General features: G+C 37.4%; 1 protein-coding gene across 3 annotated transcripts in view; it reads left to right on the top strand.

Annotated features, from left to right (window-relative positions):
* Positions 1–23,621, top strand: part of Epha3 (EPH receptor A3) — a 361,948-nt gene that overhangs the window by 240,799 nt on the left and 97,528 nt on the right. For all 3 annotated transcript variants that reach the window (XM_060370614.1, XM_060370613.1, XM_060370615.1), the window contains exons 4-5: positions 745–900; positions 1,628–1,963. In XM_060370614.1, coding sequence (XP_060226597.1) covers positions 745–900; positions 1,628–1,963 — 492 coding nt within the window. The remainder of the gene's footprint in view (positions 1–744; positions 901–1,627; positions 1,964–23,621) is intronic.

Below are 23,621 nucleotides of genomic sequence, written 5' to 3'. Positions count from 1 at the left end.
AGATTTGTAGGTTGCAGGTTTATTGAATATAACAGATTTTGAGGTTGCAAGAAACTTTTACGTAGTAGCAATTTATACCTACCACAGTACAAACGAGAAAAGTACATTGTGCTTCAGCTGTAGATAATAAAGCATACTTAAATTTTGTTGGCATGCCTTTTCCCTATAAGTTAAAAAATATCAAAATTAAAATAATAATAATAATAATAATAATAGCTCATGAAAATCCTCTCAACAATCTTAAAATACACAGTGCACTATGGATTTCCCCCTTCAGTCTTTTACAGTATTCAAGACAAAGTTATATTCAGATAGAAATGTGAAAGCAAGTCATCATGCCATTCAGTGGTAACTACAACACAGATAGGACACACACTGCATCATGTTTTAGAATCAGAACGACTACATCATGACATAGTTTTGCTTTATTCTCACCACAAATTGTCCAATGCCAAGGAAAGCTGTGAAGAGAGCAGTTGAAAAATTCACCATACTTCAGTGCCAAAATAATTTAAATTTTGTGGCTTTTTTTTTAGTTTATTTCTGTTGGCATTTGGTGCAAATCAAATTCAAATGAATACAGGGGAAATCACACTAGCCACATTACTTACTTCTGTGAACTATGTGAGGAGACAAATTGCTTTTACTTGTAAGAATTCATGTTCTGACATCCAGCAATCTGTTTTACACATTTCAAGATACAATACAATTGCTGAAATTTTAAAAGAGCCATTTTGTTTGCAGCTTGTCGACCAGGCTTCTACAAGGCTTCAGATGGTATTGCCAAGTGTGCTAAGTGCCCACCACACAGCTCAACACAAGAAGATGGTTCAATGAACTGCAGGTGTGAGAATAATTATTTCCGGGCAGACAAAGACCCTCCATCCATGGCTTGTACCCGTGAGTAGTTCTGCTGCAACCCATGCCTTCATGTTTTGTTTGTTTTGTTTTGTTTTATCTTCCTGTGGCTGTGATATTTGTTTTTGAGGTATGTGTCTGTGTGTGTGTACCATTCGCCCATATCTTTCCGTTTTGCATATGCAATCTGAAAACTCTCTGCTTCCTTCTCCATGCTTGACTCATCACAAATGCAACATTTATCATACAAAATGAATGAGTTTTTAAAGCACTTCCTGCAGTGCAACCCCTATAAAGAAAAGGAAATTCTGGATCTGACTTCAGAATCTCACAATATATTTGTCAAGGTAGGAGAGGTTACAGATGGGGAGTTTAGGTTTGGAGATTTTTTTTATTACCTTTTGCTATCTCTTGGTCATAGGTCATGGTAAATAAAAGGATGGGGGGACTAAGATTTACAAACATAATACTGAAGTTTTCATAACTATTCACCAGGGTATTGAATTTAGTAGTAAATTTCTTTGTTGGGCATTGTGAATAGATTCTTAATCATGAATGGAAACTCCCAGTTCATAGCTTGGGGAGGTTTCTCTTCTTGAGTCCATGTGCCTATAATCTCATGGATCCTCTGAGGATGAATTAGAGGAGATAATAAAGACAGGATGGTTATTTACCTCTCCAATTCATTTATAAATTTCTTATTTCCCCTGTAGTAGAAACCAGAAGTGATACTCATTAATCTTTGTGGAATCTTTTTCCTACTTTGCAGGACCTCCTTCCCCACCAAGAAATGTTATCTCTAACATAAATGAGACCTCAGTTATCCTGGACTGGAGCTGGCCCCTGGACACAGGGGGCCGGAAGGATATTACCTTCAACATCATATGTAAAAAATGTGGGTGGAATATCAGGCAGTGCGAGCCTTGCAGCCCCCACGTCCGCTTCCTCCCTCGGCAGCTCGGACTGACCAACACCACGGTGACAGTGACAGACCTCCTGGCACACACTAACTACACCTTTGAGATCGATGCCATTAATGGGGTGTCAGAGCTGAGTTCAACACCGAGACAGTTTGCTGCAGTGAGCATCACAACCAATCAAGCTGGTGAGTACACCTTGGCAGCTTAGGACTTCAGCTGCCATGTCCAAGCAAGCCTGGTGTGAACAGAAAAAACAAGGAGAACATGGTTGCATGGGGAGATGGAAAGGAAACCCTAAATTACTCTCCTGGTCTCATGTTTACACAATTGTGGTAATTCAATTTAATTCTCTGAATCAGAATAAACCACGTTTGCAAGGTGATTTCAAAACTGTTTTAAATCTGCTGGTGTTTAGTTGGGACCTTGAGGGTAAGGGGCTCCTTGAAACATGTTTAAACCTGAAGAACCTATCAGGCATTAGAGGTTTGCAAAGGTTAGACAGGCACTTAAAAGCTATATGTAGTGTTATATTGCTTAAATTGGATTCATACATAGTTACTCACTTATTTAATATGAGAAATCCCTAAGTGCCATAGTTTTTGTTTTGTTTTGTTTTGTTTGTTTTGTTGTTTTTCTTTAAGTGGGGAAATTTAGCTGAATAGAAGCAAGCTAGCAAGTATGTCTTTTTTTTTCTCCCTGAGCTTGACTATGGGTGACAATGACTAGCTTTTAAAATTCCTGTCACATTTGACTTCTCCCAAATAATATACTATCACCTTGTATTGTGAGCTAAAGGAAAACCTTTCTCTCTTAGCTTTATTTCTGGAGGGTTTTTGTTGTTGTTGTTGTTGTTGTTTTGGTTTTTTGGTTTTTTTCCCAAAGCAACAAAAACAAAATTATAACATCTTTCTGTATGAAGAAGTTTCCTTTAACTGCAGTTAACAAGTATCACCCACAGCCTAAACTGGATAACTACTCTGTAATATGTCTCTGCTGGATATTCTTAACAAATAGCTCAATTTTTAACAGTTCTAATTTGGGAAGTTAGAATAGAAATGCAACTGAGAAGGTTAGTCCTCAAATACACAAAATTATACCTAAACTCAGTAGCTCAGGTCTACCTTCATTTTCCCAGAACTCAGTTATCAAGAAAAACCTCACCATTTGATGACTATCATCCTACTCCCTTGAGGAGTATCCAATCCCTGACAGGACCGTGAATATTGCTCCTTTCAGGGTATATATTCAAACATGTGCCTTTCCAGTCCTCAACCCTTGGTTTTGTTTTCCCCTAACTTTGTTTCTAATCTCTCATCTTGATGAAAACGTAGTTTTCTTTAATATTCTCACATAGCACTGCATAAACATCATCTGTGAAAAAGATGTGACTTTATCGGGGCGTTTGTCCACTATTACTTTAATCTTTCTTAGGAAACCTGCTTTGTTCCTCTTAATGCTAGATCATATCCCCACTAGAGCAGGAATTTACTTTATAGCGTTTAATGGTATTTAATATTTATTACTATTCAACTTAAAATGTGGAACTTCAGCTTATTTAACTGTCTTTATATGAAAGATGAATAATTCTCATTATATATTAGATGGTGGCTATGGTTTCTCCTATCCGGTGAACATGAGAATCCTAAAGTTATAATGATGTGGTAATGATTTACTCAAATCTTCTATTTGCGGTTGATTTACTATCTTTAAACAGGAACATCAATCTGTGCTCTAATTATCTCCTAAGTCAAACAAAAACATTTGAAAACAAGCAAGAGCTCCTTATATCCTATCTTATCATTTCCCTCTGGCTTTCTGGCAATACATTAATCAGATGGTAATACATTAATCAGAAAATTAGTAGTTCTGAATATATACAGAAAGAGAGGAGAGGTAACAAGGCATCCAGAGAAAGGCCAAGACCTTTTAAAATATATGTGATTGTGGCCAAGACCTTGAAAAATATATGAATTTGTGCTTGCCACCCCCACTGCCAGTTACAAATCATAGCACAAGGCAGAGATCCAACAGGCATTATCTGTGATTCTTCCTAAGTCCACTCCTGTTTCTTTAGAGTGCAGACAGAGATTTGACCTCAGTAGAAAACAGAAATGACAAATCCATTCCATGGTGTCTGATTCATTTTGCATGCTGTGGGGGCAGAGGTCTTTGTTCTAGCTTCAACCCCTAGGTTAAGGTACACAAGCATGGTTATATGTAAGCAACACCATGTCTATTGCGAATACGTCTTTGTTTTACTTTAGTCTTAATCTGTGAAGGTTAATGGGCTGGTAGCCTTATAAAAATAACCCTCCCTTTTTGCCTTTGAAGGGATGTGGTGGTGCTCTCATTCCTTCTCTTATCTCTATGTTGAATATAAAGGGCAAAAGTGAATGTGTCCCTTTATTTCAGTTTAAGATTGAGTTTACTGATCCTTCTCTTGATTACATTGTCAAAGCTTTGCAAAAATCACTCCATTAGGTACCTTCTACATTGTAGAGAATTATATGGCAAATTTAGATATTAGTTCTCAGTTCTCAATGATTGCACAAAGTCAGTAAGATAAGAAAAAATAAATAAACATGGTTCCTACATAAAGCTTGTATCCATCAAAGCTCAAGTCAAACACGTAGAGGAAGAATTACAGATTGCAAAATAAACATCTTAAAATTACAACCTGAAATAAATTCCCACTTTTTTTTTCTTTTTCCCTTTAAGTAGGGATATTTACTTTTCACTTCTAGGAATACACATTCCACTGATAGAAAATCCATCCATTTAGTCTTTATCTACATTATTAGATACATGAATTTTAAACATCCTATAGCAAATAACAAATTCAGATGAGAAGGGATACATTCAGAGAATTCATAAAATTTTGAGTTTTTTTTTCTGTTCAAATACTACTGCAGGAAGATATCCAGACATGTCCCCAACATGCCATCAAGACTTCAAATTTTTTTGTCTTCCACCCAACTCTACTTCCACATCATATTCATGCTGACATTCAGTGACATGCCCTGTGAAGCAAAAAACAGGAATGCTGACCGGAAGATGGACAGTGGCCTTGGTGGAAATATTTGTCATGACCAGCTGGTCATTGCTATTTATTACCATGTGGTTCTAAAAAAGATTCTGCACAAAAGTGTCCTCATCATCTCCACCATTCAGACTGGATCTTATTATTATTTACTACATCATTCTCAGAAGACTTTCGCTATTCTACTTTTTAAAATTTTATTTAAAAATATTTGGAATTAAGACAGTTTTACATTATTTCCATTGATAAGAGTTTATTATAATTATATCATTTCCCCCTTCCCTTTTCTCATTCATAACCCTCCTACCTACTTCTTCTTGCTCTCTTCAAAGTTCATTGCCTCTTTTTTTTTTAATTTTTTGTTGTCCCATCCTTCCCCTCCTTATTTTCCTCCCTCCACCTCCTCCAGTGGCACCCCTTCGAGCTCCCTTTCAAATTCATGGTTTCCTTTTCTTTTTTATGTTACATATACAAAAATAAATTCATAAAATATAAACACAATTTCCCTAGTATGCTTACTATTACTTACATGTATATGATTCCAGGGATGAATAATTAGTGTTGGATAACCAATTAAGAGGCTCATCGTGTGTGTGTGTGTGTGTGTGTGTGTGTGTGTGTACATGCTCTGTGACTTAGTCATGTTAAAGATAACATGATTTCTAATCATTGTTTGAAACAAATTTAATGTTATTTTTACCACCATCCTTCCTCTTCTGTAATTGTTCCAACTTCCCTCTTTAATTAATGCCCATCCCCATTTCCCCATTCCATCCCTTATATAACCTGTATTCTCTTTATAGCTTCCTTTATCCCATGGTAACTTTGATTACTTATCTTTCCCTACTTTCTTCAGATACTTCAGGTTATCTACTTTCATGTGAAGTTTTAGAGCTAGGAGTCACACTTGAGAGAAAACATGAAGCCAATAACATTGTAGAGGGAAATGAAAATGTTATGTTTTATCTCTAGATCTAATGTAAATGTTGTTTCATCTAGACTCACTGAATTCTATTTATTTTAAATTAATATTATGTTAAAGAATGAATCTCTTTAGAAATTCTTTTAATCTGTGTTCTTCCATGTTTTGTTTATTGGCTTTATTATTGTTTTGGTCTGTGTGTTTCAAGTTTTGTTTTGTTTTGTTTTTTTCTTAGATAAATAGCTCAAGGACAACAAAAATTGTTCTGTAAATTGAAATACATGTGTTTACTGTAGATGTTATAAATTCTTTTTTAGAGTCTCATTCTACATTTGATTTAATTTTCAAATCAAACTTTTAATTGATGGAAGCTTTTGTCTAATTCGTCCTTTCAACACTGAGACCCCCCATCATCCTTAAACCTGTGCAGTCTCTGTTAATGCTGCTACAGTGTTAGTTCATGTGTGCATCAGTCCTGTTTCATCTGGAAACCATTGTTTCCTGGGTATGATCCATTCCCTCTGGCTCTTACAATCTTTCTGCCTCATTCTCTCTCTCTCTTTTTAAAGTGTTATTCTGTATGCATATTTAAAGTGGTTGTATGTTTGCACATACATATATACAAACATATTCCTAAATACATAAGTACAACCTGTTAAGGCTATATGTTATTTGAATATATTTTTTTCTTGAATGACATTTGGTATTGGATAACCAGTCAGAAGCTCTCAGCATTTCTTAATTACACATAGGTCTTTGTGTAGGGTTGAGTGTCATGAGCTTTCCCCTCTCCGCTTTGGCATTCCTATTGTTGTTATTCTTTTCAGTTTGTGTTTGTACAGTTACAGTGAAGCCTTATGGGTGCAATTTCTGATATTACAAGGAAGGGTGGTCTCATAGCAAACTTCCCAATACTCTGGCGATTACTGTCTTTCTGCCACCTCTTCTGCAATGATCCCTGAGGCTTAGATGCCAGAGTTATTTGGTCGATTTATCTGTTTTGTTGCACCATGAAAGCCCATATTACTTTTTTCTGATTTTACTTTAACTCTTCTTCACCTATAAACACAGTCTCAAACTCACCATTTCCCTGTAGTAAACTGATCTTATAATTTTTCTTTAATTAACCATTGAAATTTTGAATTCATGTATAGAATTTTTATAAAAATATGTTGATAAGTATCAAATGTTACAAAATAAGATAATAGTATATATTATGACAATATACTTTTGACTAGATTTTTTTCAAACTTAATTGTTAACACTGGGTTTGTTTTCTTTTCCCACATTGTATTACTTAGGAGTCACTGTAAAGTTAATTATAGATAATATGCTATTTACTCCTATTTTTTCAAGCAAGTTTTTAAAGAATATAAATTAAAACTTTAATAAAAATAAAGGCATTAACTCATAGTCATCATGTATTGTTAAATATTCTACTAATATTCCTGTGGTAGGAACAAATGGCTAACTGTGTTTTATCTATAATATAATTTTATTCACAGTAACAAGTAGGACTGAAGAGCTAGCTCAGTGGGTGCTTGCAGTGACAACAAAAACATACCAATAAATAAGTAATGAATATAAATTCAAATCACATTCAAATAAAATATGAATGAAAGAGGCTAATTTTCTTGATGACTTCTAGATGATGGGTGTCACGCTGGGAATTTCACAGTTTTCGCGGTGCACAACATGGACACGTAGAATGGCTTAGATTAATTCACGTTTCCTACTGATGCACCATTAAGTCATCTACAAAGGGATAATACCTCAAAGGCTGTTCGATGTATTGAGCGTTTTCCATTCTCTGCTTTCCCTAAATGACTTCTTCCATCCTTTTAATTTAAAAGTGGAAACACAATCCTGCTTTGGAATAACAACAGAAATCATGATCAGATAAAAGCGTAAAATTAAATGCATGCATAATTTCTCTCTTTTTAAAATTTTGTTAACCCAAGATTATTATAACTTTGTTACTAATTAATTTTAATGTTTTAACAAGTTCTGAAAATTATTTTATTTTACTTCAATTTATTTTAAGCTGATACTTAAATTTTTTTCAGTTAATGGGGCATCACATGGTGTTTTACTACTTGTAAATTACATTGGGATATTTCAATCACAGTTTTGTGACCTGCTATTCCACTGAAGAAAATAGCATTATCCATTAGTAGACAGAAAAGTAAAGAGTTACAAAATCTTAACAAACATTGTATATTTTAAAAATAAAGCTATTAGGAAAAATAGACCTATTGGCTAAACTTAATGCTCTATTGTTTTATTCCTTTATTTAAGTTCTATCTATCTACCTTGTTTTCTCTTGGGATGTTGTGTCAGACTTAGCCATGACAGGAAAGCACTTCCTGTCAAGGACAACTATTCAGACTTTCACCTTTCAAGAGGAGCAACTTTCCAAAATGAATATAAAGGTATTACTCAGCTTGGTCTTTTGTGAACCCAGCGCTCCTTGTTGCTAGAATACCTACATAATTGCGTTTTAGAATTCAGTTACACTTCTGGTAGTTGTGTTAGACAATAGAACACTCTACCAGTCAAAACATTTTGTAGCATCCATGAAGAGCGATAGAAAACTGACATGTAATAAAAATCTACTACCAATATAGTCAAGAACAGCTGACTACCAGTGCATCCCCCTGCATGCTACTGTTTTTCTCTGAAAGGTTATGGGAAAAAAAGGAGGGGGGAACCATGAGAACTGAAACCTTATTTTTGCTTCTTTCAACATATGATGTCTAACTCTATCCCAGGGATTGCATATCAATACATGCTATAAATTTCATAGTGCCTTTTACTTCTGTGGTGAGTGAGCTCTTCTGGTTTAAGTATGGGGCAGATGACTGAGGTACTTGAGACTATCTTCCTACAGTGATGTGTCCCAGTTTATCAGAACCACTATCACATCAATGTTGTCTCAACATGCTCTAGTAATGTAGAAATCTTACATAGATACAGGACAGGCAATAAGCTGAATAAAAACAAAATCATATTTAGTTAGTTGAGACACTTACTTAAACATTTATGTAAATTTAAAGATGTAGAATATGAGCAAATGGGGACCATTTGGGAACTGGCTAAATTGAAGAATATTGTTGTCAAGTCTACATCACTAACCCTTAGTACTGTAATTATGGACACCATGTGTGCTAGTTGATGTATGGTCACTCTTTTTATTATTGTTACAATTTATTCATTTTGTATCCCAGCTGTTTCCTCCTCCCTCATCTTCTTCCAGTCCCACCCTCAATCCCTCTTCTCCCCCTATGACCTTGCCTTAGTCCTTTGATAGGGGGGTTCTCCTACCCAACTATCTGACCCTGGTTTAGCAGGTTTCATCAGAACTGGCTTCATCCTCTTCCTTTGTGACCAAGTAAGGCCACCTCAACAGAGGGAGGTGATCAAAGAGCAGAGAACCAAGTACATGCCATAGATTGCCCTTACTCCCCTTACTAGCAAACCCTATGAAGACTGAGCTGCCCATAGGTTACATCTGAGCCGGTGGTCTAGGTCCTCTCTATGCATGGCCCTTTGTTGATTCATCAATCTCAGTAGGAACAATTGAGCCTATAATTTTTGGCTATGTTTGTACCCTTGTGGAGGTTTTGTCCTCACCAGATCTTTCAATCTCCCTCTTCTTCAATAAGATACTCTGCACTCTGCCCAAAGTTTGGCTATGAGTCTCAGCATCTACTTTGATGCCCAGCTGGATAGATTCTTTCAGAGACCCTCTGTGGTACGTTCCTGCCCTGTTCACTGCCTTCTCCCACTTCCAATGTTTACACTGTTTGTTTTTCTGAATGAGGATTAAGCACCTTACCTAGGGTCTTCCTTGTTGTTTAATTTCTTCATGATTATAGATTTTAGTATATTTATCTTGTATTATATGGCTAAAATCCACTTATAAGTGAGTATATACCATGCATGTATGTAAACTGGTACAATCACTTTGGAAATCAGTCTTGCGCTTTCTCAGAAAATTAGGAATAGTGCTAACTCAACATTCAGGTATACCACTCCTGGGCAATTAACCAAAATATACTCAACCATACAACAAGGACATTTGCTCAATTATGTTCATAGCACCTTTATTCATAATAGCCAGAATCTAGAAATAACCTACCATGTACCTCAACTGATAAATGGATATTATGGCACATTTACACAATGCAATACTGCTCAGCAATTAAAAGCAAGGAAATCATGACATTTGCAGGCAAATAGATGGAACTAGAAAAGATCATCCTGAGTGAGGTAACCCAGAAGCAGAAAAACACACATGTTATGGTCACTTTTAACTGAGGCTTCTCCAAAAACATATTTCCAAGGCAAAGAATACCAATAATCATCTAGAAGATGAAATCTGGTAAATGTAACCTCTAAAGATAGAAAAGAATGGCCTTTGGGTGCTAACTTACTTTTTATTATGATAATTCTGCCAACATTTGAAAATTATTATTGGACAGAAAGCATTTTTTTTTTCAATGCAGTTTATTCAGGAACCTTGAACAATCCTCAGACCCTGGGGAAAGCCAGCCCACAGCTTAAATAGCCTCTGGGTAGCCAACCCAGGCGTGCCACGTGGGCAATGCAGATAGGTCCACATACATGGAAGCAAGCCAGATCCTCGGCCTTAGCCAAATGTGGAGTTGTTCGTGACAGAGAGCACTCACCATAGGGAAGGTGGAAGGCGGAAACCAGCTCCATCTTTAAGGCATAGCATTCCGCAGCTCTCTACAGTTCCCCCTTTTTGTTTTAGACGCATCAGGCAAGAGTAGAGGTCTGATCTCTGATATTAGAAATAAATTGGGACTTTGTACCGATGTTCATTTAGGTGTCATCCACCCAAAGAGCATCAGACCCGTCCGATACCTTTTTCTCAGAGGCGGGACCTGGGGCATCAACCCGCATGCAATCAGACATGCTCTTCTCTGGGTCCAAAGCGGCTGACCCTGAGTGCAGTGCTTAGCCTCGCATCCTGAGCGTATCATTTTAGCTTTTTATGGTATCCAACCATGCTTGGGGAGACTGTCCTGCTTCAATGGCTGTAAAGGCCTGAATGATCATGTCTGCATCACACTGTTGTGAGACTCTAATCTTGCATATATACCACAGGCAAACCAAGGAGACCAACACCAGAAGGCCTGCTAACGCTCCCGTGCCCGCCCATTCCTTCAGATGATTCATGGCTGCAGCAATCCATGTTGATAATCCTGTGGCTAGTCCTGCGTCCACTCTGGTAGAATTTACTGTGACAATGGCCACTCTCAGCTGCTCCATCATAGGAGAGCAACAGAACAAGAAAATTTGAACACAGGGAACTTCCAAGAGACTCATACTCCAACCAAGGACTATTCATGGAGATAGCCCAGAACCCCTGCACAGATGTAGCCCAGGGCAGTTCAGAGTCCAATTGGGTTACATAGTAATGTGAAGAGGGACTGCCTCTGACATAATCTGATTGGCCTGCTCTTTGATCACCTCCCTCTGGGGGGGAGCAGCCTTACCAGGCCATAGTAGAGGACAATGCAGCCACTTTTGGTGTGAACTGACAGACTAAGATCAGAAAGGAGAGGAGAACCTCCCCTATCAGTGGACTTGGGGAGTGGCATGCAAGCAGAGGGAGGAGGGAGGGTGGGATTGGGAGGGGAGGAGGGAGGGGCTTATGGGGGGATGCAGAATGACTAAAGTGTAATTGATGAAAAATTTAAGAAAAAAGGGAAAAATAATTTAAGAACCTTAAATGACTTTCAAAATTGGAGGAAAACATGGAGTTAGTCAATTGGCATGGAGCATGTCTCGCCCCTGGGGGCAATGGTCTCCTGAACCTACTCAGACCTAGGACACCACCACTGCTAGTTCTAGAACTGACGCAGGATATTCCAACGAGGGGTTAAGGCTTCTTATAATATTTCCTATAAGCCCACACCTGTTTGTCTATATCCCCCATTTTTATTCATTATTAGCCAGAAAGCTTTCTTACACTTTTGTCTCAAAACATACCAAAGATGGCATGTTTAAATATAATGTGCAGCAATAATGTCACTGTATATGTAACTCTAGATGATAGCATCACTCAATATTAAAAATTAAGAGTATATTCTAGGGAAGGAAGTTAATGCAAACTACATCATGCATTAATGGGATGACAACACATTGTCTCGCTGAAACAAATATGACTAAAACAAAACAGCATCTGAAAGGCAGAAAGAAAGAAGCTTGAGTCTAAAACCCAGCTATGAATCCATGTACTTCATGTAATGATGAGGCAAATATATTTTGCATTTTCAAATTTTATTTGTTTAATTCATTCCAATTTTTAAAAATTATTATTTTTTTATTTATTATTACAATTTATTTACTTTGTATCCTGGCTGTAGCCACCTCCCTCATCTCCTTCCAATACCACCCTCCATCCCTCTTCTATGCTACTTCCATAGTTCACTGACAGGGCAGGACCTTCTCTTTTTCTATCTGACCCTAGCCTCTCAGGTCTCATCAGGGCTGGCTGCATTGTCTTCCTTTGTGGTCTGGCAAGGCTGCCCACTCTCAGGGGGAGGTAATCAAAGAGACAGCCACTGAGTCCATGTCACAAGCAGTCCCTATACCACTTACTAGGGAACCCAATTGAAAACTGAGCAGTCTATGAAATTCATCTGAGCAGGGGACTAGGTCCTTTCAATGCATGGTCCTTGTGTGGAGTATCAGTCTCTGCAGTACCCCTTGGGCCCAGGTTTTTCAGCTCTGATGGTCTCCTAGTAGAGCTCCTGTCCAAATTTTGCTTTAAAATGAGTATAAGTGAGCTATTGGTTTAAGCTAGAATGTTATCTTTTCCAAAATGTTTGGCCTAACAATTGCTACACAGACTGTTATGCAGATTATGATGATAGAAACCACATATTCCTGAAAAAGTTCTTATGTTTGCTGTGTGCTAGCTCCAAGATAATGGAAATGTTACTGTTCAATTGGTGGTAAAGGGGCCTTTAGTTTTAAAATCAGAAATGTATAAATATTACATAAATAAACATTGAAGTATAGGATTGCAAATTCTTAACTTTAGTGGTTGAACTTCCACATTTCAAAATGTAGAGATCTCATATGTTATGTGATATGACATCTAGTGTACTAGGTAACCTAGCTTGTTAGGTTACCCCAAAATGTGTGTATACTTATACATCAACTATGTTGTCCATTGAGGTGTCTTTGAGAGTATATAATAGAAAAAAAATGATAGAAATTAGGATACATTTGTTCTTTAGTTCTGAGAATTCCCCAAAGCAAGCCTAACAATAGATGACTAATAAAAGTAGTTATAACATCAATCAATGGACAATAAAGCCACACATATCTTCAAAGACTGAAGAAATAAAAGGAAAGACACACAGGGAAAAAAAGAGATAACAAAGAATGTGCAACAATGCATTCTGACTCATGATTTAGAACAATTTTTTGCCATGGATTCCACTAATCCAAGAAAGGAAGATTCTGCAGTTCTTTATGGAAGCTCTATCTTTAACTTGTATTCATTGTGTTACTGTTATTGTTGTTTTTGAAGTACATTTTAATAAGTTTGGTGCATAGTGGAGAAGAGAAAATTGATATTTTTCTCAAAAGTAAATTAACCTCCATTAAACTATGTTTTAAAAAAAGGCATATTATCTGGTTGGCTTGTTTGACCAATTATGTTGGGTCCTATATCTTTCATCTTTAAAGATGAAATGCTGAGACTCATGGCCAAACTTTGGGCAGAGTGCAGGGAATCATATGAAAGAAGAGGGAGTTAGTAAGACCTAGAGAGGACAGGAGCTTTACAAGGTCCAAATATATCTGGGCACAGCGGCTTGTCTGAGACTGATTCTCCAACCAAGGACCATGCATGGATATAACCTAGAACCCCTGCTCAGACGTAGCCCATGGCAGCTCATTCTCCAAGTAGGTGTTTTAGTTAGGAGAACAGGACTGTCTCTGACATGAACTCAGTGCCTAACTCTTTGACCTCCCCACCCCCAGTAGGAGGAGCAGCCTAGCTAGGCAACAGAGGAAGACATTGCAGCCAGTCCTGGTGAGAACTGATAAGCTAGGGTCAAATGAAAGGGGAGGAGGACCTCTCCTATCAGTGGAGTGAGAAAGGGGAAGGGAGGAGATGAAGGAGGGAGGGTAGGATTGCAAGGGAATGAGGTAGGGGGCTACAGCTGGGATACAAAGTAAATAAACTGTAATTAATGTAAAATTTTAATTAAAAAAATGTCTGTAATGGGTAATACTGTGTGGGTCCTCTAAGGATATACTACTTTATGGCTGTTTTCAGGAGACAACACTTTTTTCTTTCATTGAATTAAGCCAGTTTTATTTCCTTTCTATTAAAATGATTTCAGAAAGTTTTTCACAGTTGACCAGTGAGATATATTGGCAGTGTTTCAATTAAGGAATGAGTGTTAGAACACAGTACATTTCTTTTTTTTTCTTTTTGTTTTGTTTGTTTGTTTTGTTTTTTAATAAATTTTTATTTTTTAATATTAATTACATTTTATTCGCTTTGTATCCCAGCTATAGCCTCCTCCCTCATTCCCTCCCTATCCCACTCTCCTTCCTTCATCTCCTCCCATGCCCCTCTCTAAGTCCACTGATAGGGGAGGTCCTCCTCCCCTTCCATCTGACCCTAGCTTATCAGGTCTCATCAGGACTGGCTGCAATGTCTTCTTCTGTGGCATGGCAAGGCTGCTCCTTCCTCGGCAGTGGAACCCTCGGCGGTGGAGGGGGATGTCAAAGAGCCAGCCACTCGACTTCCTGTCAGAGACAGTCCCTGTTCCCCTTACTAGGGTATGCACTTGAATACTGAGATGCCATGGGCTACATCTGAGCAAGGGTTCTAGGTTATATCCATGAATGGTCTTTGGTTGGAGAAGCAGTCTCAGAAAAGACCCTTGAGCTCAGTGAAATTTACGGGCAAATGGTGGGATCTTGAAAAGATCATCCTGAATGAAATATCTCAGGAGCAGAAAGACACATGGTATATACTCACTTATAATTGGAAGCTATAACATAGGATAAACATAGTAAAATCTGTACACCTAAAGAAGCTAAACAAGAAGGAGGACCTGGGGTAAGATGCTCAGTCCTCACTTAGAAATACAAATGTCCACTGGAAGAAGGAGAAAACAAGAAACAGGACAAGAGCCTACCATAGAGGGACTCTAAAAAAACTCAGCCTTGCAGTGTATCAAAGCAGATGCTGAGACTCATAACCAAACTTTGGGCAAAGTGCAGGGAATCATATGAAAGAAGGGGGAGTTAGTAAGACCTGGAGAGGACAGGCACTCCACAAGGACCAAATATATCTGAGCACATTTCTTGATGTGAATTTATACGGCAGAATAAAGCCTTTGCAGACGATTCTCATTAGTTTCATTTGAGGTATATTGTTAAGAGCTATTTCCCCCTTATTTATGTATTTTATTCACTTTACATTCTTTTAGACCCTTCTTTACACCCCTCCTAGTTTCGCCCTCTCTCCCCTCTGTCTCACCATCCTCTTTTTCCCAGAAAAGGGGAGTTCTCTTCCCCATTCATCCTAGCTCATCAAGTCACTTCAGAACTGAAGATCTCCTCTTCCCCTGTGACTTGTCAAGGCAGTCCTGCCAGAGGAAGGTGATCTAAAAGCTGGCAATTGAGTCCTTGTCTGATGCAGTCCCCTTCTGTTACTAGAGTACACACTTGAGGCCTAAGCTGCCCATCTGCTCTTTGAAGGGGCCTAGATCCAATTTGTTCACCGTCCTTTGTTGATGCCTTCAGTCTCAGCAAACCACTCTGGGCCCTGGTTAGTTGGTTCTATTGTTTTTATTTTTTTTAATTTTATTTTTTATTTATTACAATTTATTCACTTTTAATCTCAGCTGTAGCCCCCTCTCTCATCCCGTCCCAATCCCACCCTCCCTCTCTCATCTCCTTGCATGCCCCTCCCCAATCCACTGATAGGGGAGGTCTTCCTCCCCTTCCATCTGACCCTAGCTTATCAGGTCTCATGAGGACTGTCTGCACTGTCTTCCTCTGTGGCCTGATAAGGTTCCCCACTCGGGGAGAGCTGATCAAAGAGCCAGCCACTAATTCATGTCAGAGAGAGCCCCTGTTCCCCTTACTAGGAAGCCCCTTTGGAGATTGAGCTGCCATTGACACCTATCAGTTCCTGGTCCTTTTCTCTTTCCTCTCACTATTTCCAAACACTCTCTATGGATTGACCAATGTTTGACTCTGAGTCTCAGCATCTTTTTTGAGACACTGCTGGGTAGAGCCTCTCAGAGAGCAACTGTCTAAGGTTGACACTCTCAGATAGGGTCTTTGGTTGGTCCAGGCATCTGTTGGGCATTCCTTCAATCTCTGCTCCATCTGCTCTATCTTTATCCTTGCTCATACCTAGGCAGGATAAATACTGGGTTGAAGTTTTTGTGGATGGGTTGGTTTACCCCTATCTTACTAGAAGACTTAGTTATAGGATGTCCTCTTCAATCTCTATGGTCTCTGCTACTAGGAGTCTCTGCTTGAATGCTTCTCATATCCTCCCAAGAGCCTAGCCTGATTTAAGTCTTCAGCTTGTCACAGAGATGTCCCCACCCTCAATTTCTCTTTCTCTACAGGCCTTCTGTCCTCTCTCTATCCCTTGCTCTCCTCAGGTATGATCTCCACTCTCTTAACTCTCTGTGCCATCTCTCCTACATTTTTCCTTCTCTTCAGCCATTACCTCTGTCTATTCTATCTCCCCTTCCAAGTGAGATTTATGCATCTTTCCTTGGATCCTCTATATTTCTTATCTTCTTTGGGTCTGTACCTTTTACTATGTTTATCTTGTACTATAAGACTAAAATCTACTTTTAAGTGATCTTTTCGAAATCCATCTATTTGCTTGAAAATTTCATAATTTCTTTGGTCTTAATAGCTGAGTAGTATTCCATTGTGTAAATGTGCCAGTTTCTTTATTCATTCTTCAGATGAAGGACATCTAGGTTGTTTCTAGATTCTGGATATTAGAAATAAAGCTGCTATGAACATAGTTGAGTGAATGTATTTGTTGTATGTCAGACTGTCCTTTGGGTGTATACCTAGGAGTGATATGACTGGGTCTTGAGGTTAAGTTATTCCCAATTTTCTAAGAAAGCTTCAGATTGATTTCTGAAGTGGTTGTACAAGTTTATATTCCCACCAGCAATGAAGGAGTGTTCCCCTTTCTACACACCCTTGCCAGCATGTGCTGTTACTTGAGATTTTGATCTAGGCTATTCTGACTGGTGAGATGGAATCTCAGAGTTGTTTTGATTTGCCTTTCCCTGATAAGCAAGAAAGTTGAGCATTTCTTTAAGTGATTCTCAACAATTTGAGATTTCTCTGTTGGGAATTCTCTGTTTAGTTCTGTTCCCCATTTTTAAATTGGGTTATTTTCTTTATTGGTTCCTATTTCTTGAGTTCATTATATATTTTGTGTATTATACTTCTGTCATATGTAGGATTGGTGAAGATCTTTTCCCTATAGACTGGATTTTCATTTTATTGAAAGTGTTCTTTGCTTTACAGAAGCTTTTCAGTGTTAAGAGGTTCCATTTATTAATTATTGAACTTAGAGTCTGAACTGTTGTTATTTTGAGTTATTTTCAACTCTGATCATTATATGTACAAGATCAATTTTTCATTAAAATCTCAACATAAAACAGCTAGGTTATAACCAGGATTTTACATACACCTATAGGTATGTATATATATATACATATATATATATATATATATGTATATATATATATATGTGTGTGTGTATGTATATATGTGTATATATATATGTATATAAACACACATACATACATATATATGTATATGTATACATATAGGTTTATAAACCTATATGTATACATATATATATATACCTATATGTATAGGTATATATATATATATACACATATACATACATATATATGTATATATATTCATATATATATATGTACATAATATATATTTGACTATGACCTGAGAATATAGAATTCTAGAAGGTATAAAGTTCTCCCATATATTAAAGAGGTCTAGCAGATCTAAGAAAACAGGGGTTTTCTTTTGATAAATTTGAACAACGTTAGTTGTGTGTGTGTGTGTGTGTGTGTGTGTGTGTGTGTATGTGCACACACATGCAGGCACACACATGTCCACCCACCTGTGTACTCATATGTATGTTCCGGTGTGCTCTCATGTCCATACATATGAACTTTGTATATCTTATTTTGTTCTTTTTGTGCCACCTAAACCTGAAGTTCACTTTTTGTCGAGACTGACCGGTCAGTACCCATCCTGCTTCAGTTTCCCCTAGCACCAGGGGTTGCAGGTGAATAACACCTCACATGGATTTAATATGTGTAACTCAGCTCGGATCATTATGTTGATACATTAGGCATGTGAGTCACTGACTAAGCTATCCATGCTTTAACTTTTAACTATCTTACATATTCTACTCAGGTTATGTGTACGGTAGGATTTTTGAGGTGGGAATAACAAAGGTGAAAAATGATACTTTATACAGTGCTGGCTATTCGTCTAGTGACCAATGCTTGATAGTTTTAGTTTTAATTACTACATGGAACATTTCACAAGAGATTCAGTCTCAAAGACCAGAAAATATTTAGATAATTCTTGATACTGTTTGGCAATAAATAATGCATTTGATTAATTTCTATTTTGTGTGTTTTCTGAGCATTGAGAGAACTTATTATGAACCAACTACTAAATCTCATGCATGATGGACAAAATCATGATTAAGATGTGGTGACTATCTTCAAGGAACTCTTCATCAAGTGGTTTTGAAAAGTTCTAAAAACGCTGCATGAAATTGATTGCTTTGGCCATAAAAATGCAGGCAAGCCAGCTGCCAAGCAGCTAAGCTCCAAGAAGCACCTGCAGCTGAATGAAGACAACTAGTAATTTATCTTGAATTCAAAGATAGTAGCCAGCTCTATAGTATCATCATTTGCTACATTACTTAAGATAGTAAAGGTCTATTAATTCTTTGTTATTCTAACACCAATATCTACCCATACACCACACAAACACACACACACACACACACACACACACACACACACACACACAGATAGAGAGAGGGCACATACACCCTGAAACAGAAAGACTATCACAAACCTAAATCTATGGCACTGAAACTAAATGGCACAAAATGTTCAATATTTTATGTCCCTTATGAGGTGCATAGTATGACCTTGTATCCTCAGAGAGGAGGGTTTAGACAGGTAGTAGATGTTGACAGATAAATAAATAGAAGACAGATAGATAGACAGATGATAGTTATAGATGATAAACAGATAGACAGTAGTTAATATAGATGATAGTTAAATATATAGATAGATGGTATTTAAATAGGTAGATGATAGTTAAATGAATACTAGATACATAGATACATAAATAGATGATGGATAGATAGATAGATGATAGATTGCTTATTTGGACAAACAGACAGATACAGATTTGTAGATAGATTTCAAGGACCTTCATAGAAAGGAAAAAGTCATGCTTTCATTTGGTGTATTTCGTTTCTGTTTTCATCATAAAATACTCTAGAAAAAAAACTTGAACCTGTGAGAAAATATGTTCTTGTTCTCTCCTGAGGCTTTATATTTTTTCAGAGTATGCTTATAGCTTCTTATAAAACCTCCTAACAGTCAGTCTTCAGGGGTACTTACTGCTTTTATACCCGTTTATAGAACAAGATTTTTTATGGAATATAATATTTCATAGAGTTAACATATACCCTTGCTTGTTTCTATACTTACTTCACTTGTCATTAAACTCATTAAATGAGATTGGCATTATTTGTCATTTAGTCACTAAATATCATAAAATAGAACAACTTTTTCTATGACAAGGTAGATATAAGTAAATAAAAGAGGCATCATGGGGATTACATAGATAATTATGAGGGTTTAAGTCCAGTCTCTCAACATGGAAACTCACTAGAGTAATGGCTGAAGAACTTGACATTTGTTTTCTGAATAACATCTCACATGGAAAAATAATTGCTTTCAGAATCTTATGTAGCAAACACATAGGCTAGAAATTTATAAGAATACACTAAACAAGTACAAGAAAACCCATACTACTACTAAAGCCCTAGGCAGAGCCAAGACTGTCCTCTCTAATCTTTGAAAATTAAAAACCTTTGTGTTTTAAATTTCCTATTCTTCTAGTTAAGAACCATGCTTCTGAGTGTTATATGTAGCCTTGGATAGAGCTTGAAAACTGATATGAGCAGAGCTTCCTAAAGGAACCACAGATGTTCAGTGTGTGATATATTTCCTGCTTACCCCAGTGGCCCTTATAAAAAGGGCTTGAAGATCAGCTTATAACAAGTCAACTAATGACATGATATAGAGAGGCCCCTGGTTCAGTGGCTGTTATTACAGCTGTGTCTCATTACATATTAGATGCTTAGAACATGCTTGCATTCCGAATGGCATTTATCTTTCGAATTTCAAACATTCCTACCATAAATAAAGATTTTATGCTTTTCAAAAATGTTTCACAGTTTAGTCTAGGGAATACAGAAAGGTCACTTTTTCTTAATGACATTCTCCCAGCAAGGATTCCTGGAGCTAAGATGTGCCTTTTCTGAGCACTCACCTCCACAGACCTGTGTCATTCTTTCCTTTGCCCATTTCCTGCTATTCCCTTAGCCTGGAGAGGCGATAATAACTTGAGTTTCACAAAATGTCCAGTGTGGGCACCAAATGAGAACCGGCCTTTGAACATAGCTTAATAATTTCCTCTTTTTGACAACTTTCTAATAGGAGTGATCTAAATCTAACGTTAATGACGACAGTACTGCTGTGGAAAAAATGAATTTGTGATACGTATTTTTGTCTCAAAAGTGTAAAAAAAAACTGTTTTAAAACTATTTAAAGCAAGAGCTTTACAATACCCCTCTTCCAAAGCCCTTATTATAATTTAAAGAATCTAAGGTTTCACCATTTAAAGAATGAAATACGCAGGAAGTGGTGTGTGGTGTCCCCACTGTTAATTACTGACTACAGCTATTCCATTAAAAATAAAACTAATAGTGTCGTCCCTTAGATCCTTTGCAAGTACAAGTGGCTGCTAGCTACCTGGTGTATGCTCACACATTTTCCCAAGGTGGACATGTCTCCTATCTTAAAGAATGAACCACTGAAGAAAGGAAATACACTCCAAGTGTCCTGTGTCTTTGATTCTGGAAGAAACCCTGCCACATTCCTATTGTTCTCCAAATACTTGTTGAGTTGGGTAGGAGATTAGCCTGGGAGTTATTTCTGCATTAGCAACTGCTTCTGGGAATGAGCTCTGCCCCGCAGCCACTCTAAGGCAGCAGCTGCCCTGGCCTTCTCCTGCAGTTGGTGCCAGGCAGCTGTGTTTCTTTTCTGTATTGCTTTATGGGCTCTCTCACACTCACCACTGTAGTCACCTGCACAGCCTGATCTTATTTTATTTTTTCCAGTCACAAACACTACATCCAGAATTCTTCCTATGACTGCTACAATGAATAGCACAGACAGTCAATAGAACACCAAAACGTTTTTCCATGAATGTGTGCGTGTGAAAAAGTATGTAAATGAAGGTGTGTTGAGAGGAGAGACAAGAGAGAAGGTACTTACCACATCTGATTGAGTGTTTGTGAAAAGTCACAGATCATAAACCACCTGGGAAGAGCTGCTAGGAAACTGGAGTCCAGAGTTCTTATCCTGCAAAGAAGAAAAACCAGCACCATCAACAGAACCAAACATAGACCCCAAGGTCAAAGCTTCACAGTCCTTCACAGTTAAAAGAAAAGACCTCATAGATCAGGGTTATACTTAACTTAAAGAGATTAGTCTGCTCTATGTATTCATCCAATTTGTCCTAAAAGTTTTGTAAAAGGATTTATACCAAAAGAAACTGATAATATTTGAAAGGTGGCTAGCAAAGACATTAAAGAAAACAGCCCTGCAAGTCTTCCTTTCCACTTCATACGGCCTCCAACCAAGTAGAGAAGGCCCACCAATATTGTGATGTGTGTTATGCTTTGCTCAGAATCTAATATAAGCTCTTACTTCATTTGAAAAAAAAAAAAACCTCATTTCTCTTGATATTAATACTAACATATGATGAAGTATCAAGGTTCTATGGTCAGTGAACTGCCGTAGTAATTATCTCGGTTCCCCATGTCAGTGGTCTCATATATATACCTCTTTGTTACCTGAATTTGTACTCCACATGTTTAAGAAAAATATTAGAAAACATGAACAGAGCCATGCTGGAATTCTCTTCTATGGCTCTTGATTCTTCTTTAGGATATTTTCCTTGAGTTTTAGTTAGGAGATAGTGTCCAGCCCATGAAAAACTTTCTTTCTTACAATCCTGTTCAAAATGTGTGGAAATTCAAGAGCTCACTTTGATGGTCTCTTTCAAATACCAACCTATTTTACATTAAATATCTACATAAAATAGTGAGAAACCATATCAGATTGTGAGAATGCTGTAGATAGCCTAGATCCTGGGAAACATCTCCACATTAACAATGTGAGTTAGAGCTCACCTTCTTTCCACATGGCCTGTCTGACCTCACAGGAGCAATGTCAGACGTCCTGAGAGCCTTCTGGAAAAGTCTACCTCTCTGTGTTCACATCTAGTGCACACCATGCCACCGGCACTCAAGGGTTTGTTCATCTTTGAGCAGTAATAATAATGAAGACCCTCAGTAAGTGAATTTGAGATTCAAATTTCCTGAAATATCTCCTAAAAGTCTTTCAGCACACCAGTATGAACTGATTTTCAGCCAGTTCTACATATTGAGAGTTTCTGAAAATAATGGTAGATCCCTAGAATTACTCTGCATATGAGTATGGTCAGCAAGCTTTTGGGAAGTTCTTAGAAAGAAGATTTCTTTCCAAGCTGTAAGACTGCAGACAGTGATGACATCTAAGGAATCCTTCCCATTTCAGTTTGAACTTCAGTGAACTGCTTGGCCAAAGTTCGCATATATTCACAAACACACAAATAGTTTGCTGGAACAGGAAAGCCTCTGTTAAAATACATATTTGTGTAAATTAATATTATCTTGGTATCAAAAGTACAGCAATTAATTTTCTAAGCTATGTACAAATTAAGTTTTATCTTTTATTATTTCCTGAATCCATTTAATTATAAAGGATTTTAGCATTAATTTATGTTTGATTGTTTTCTAAGCTTGTCACAGAGTAAAAATTAGATTGTAAAACAGTATAATATATAATTTACACTACACTTTAACTGATATTCAAATATTTTTTCTTTCTACTTTTTGATTATCATTTTTAGCTTTGTATACCTTTCTGTATAATTCTGTTCATGTCTTGGCTATACTGAGGGTGGGAGCAGGCATATAACTGCCTTTACAATTTCTTGGAATTAATAAAAGAATTGGAAAACATACTCAGGTGACATGGGTCATGCCTATAATCCCATCGTTTTGCAAATTGAGACAAGAGAATTACACCAGTGTGAGACTATGCCTCCCAGTTTTGTTTTTCTTGAGCTGTTTGATGACCCTGTCATTGGTTCATCTTTAACTTAAAAGCAGCTTGCAGGCCATTTTCACTTACTGAAAGGCCCGCTCTGGCTTATTGTAAATCTAGCCATGAAAGCCAGCACTTGAAAATGAGTAATAAACAGCTTGAGGATTTTCCATTATTTTGCCTGAAATGTTTCCTTTAGAAGTCTCCTACTGCCTGTCTACCAGAGTATTACCCACGACTAGCTACGCCATTTGTCTCAGAGGAAGCTGACAGCTGCCTACTCAGAGCCTTTGTAGATGGCTTTCTAGGTGTTCTTTTCA

Source organism: Meriones unguiculatus, chromosome 17, assembly GCF_030254825.1.
Source record: "Meriones unguiculatus strain TT.TT164.6M chromosome 17, Bangor_MerUng_6.1, whole genome shotgun sequence".
Taxonomy (NCBI): Eukaryota; Metazoa; Chordata; class Mammalia; order Rodentia; family Muridae; genus Meriones; species Meriones unguiculatus.
Note: the sequence above shows the minus strand (reverse complement) of the source record. Positions and strands in the feature narration are given on the sequence as shown.